This window comes from Ceratina calcarata, unplaced genomic scaffold, assembly GCF_001652005.2.
Source record: "Ceratina calcarata isolate Rehan_Ccalc_2016 unplaced genomic scaffold, ASM165200v1 scaffold537.2, whole genome shotgun sequence".
In the NCBI taxonomy this organism is placed as follows: Eukaryota; Metazoa; Arthropoda; class Insecta; order Hymenoptera; family Apidae; genus Ceratina; species Ceratina calcarata.
This window is the reverse complement of record NW_017176532.1, coordinates 93734-94487: the sequence shown is the minus strand read 5'-3', so window position 1 is coordinate 94487 and position 754 is coordinate 93734. Positions and strand designations below refer to the sequence as shown.

Here is a 754-nt window from a genome sequence, read left to right as displayed (position 1 = left end):
GCTTATATTAGATGGTGAAGGAATAGAAAGAATAGACTTACGTGGTGAGTAAGAGCGTGAACGAGATCTGTCATAACGTGAACGACGGCGACTGTAATACGGGCTAGGTGAACGTCGATAACTTCCTCTGTAACTGCTGCTTTGTAAGGAATGACCACAATTTACCCTTCACAATTCTTATGAATCATGATAAAAAGCATTAAATTGTCCCAAAAGTTTTTCTCGCGATCTCCACCTCATTATTAGGCAACTTGATTTGATTTGAATTGATGTAAACGTACAACCTGGCCGGTTTGTTGTTGATATCATGGTCATCGGTCGTCTTCTAGCTTTCCAAGAGCACATTCCGTTCGAAATAAAGTAAATCTAAGACCTTCCTGTGAATCTTGAAAAATGGAAGGTCAAAAACAAATTTACGACATGCGATGTTGCGATGTTTAAAAAAAAAAAAAAGGAACAGTGCTAAGGATATTGCACATTTTGATTTATATCGTTTATGGGGATCGCATTGTCACTGTTCAAACTGTACACAATTGGTTTAGAAGATTCAAGGCCGGAGATTTTAATCTCGAAGACAAATATTGCAGGCGTTGACTATTCAACACAGATATGGGTCTTATCAAGATTTTAGTTAAGGATGTATTGGCTATACAATCAATCCCAATAGTTTATGTACTTTAGAAACGCATTTTTTAAAAAGAAATCAGACGTCGAAAGAACATTGCTAATAATAAACAACAAAAAAAAAAATTTT

The 754-nt window shown here is 35.7% G+C and overlaps 1 protein-coding gene across 3 annotated transcripts in view; it reads right to left on the bottom strand.

Annotated features, from left to right (window-relative positions):
* The window catches only part of tra2 (transformer 2), a 9900-nt gene that overhangs the window by 6423 nt on the left and 2723 nt on the right, over positions 1 to 754 (bottom strand). Inside the window, exon 4 of one of the 3 annotated variants that reach the window (XM_026816650.1) lies at positions 7 to 139. In XM_026816650.1, coding sequence (XP_026672451.1) covers positions 7 to 139 — 133 coding nt within the window. The other 2 variants (XM_026816652.1, XM_026816653.1) reach the window with 2 other exon arrangements.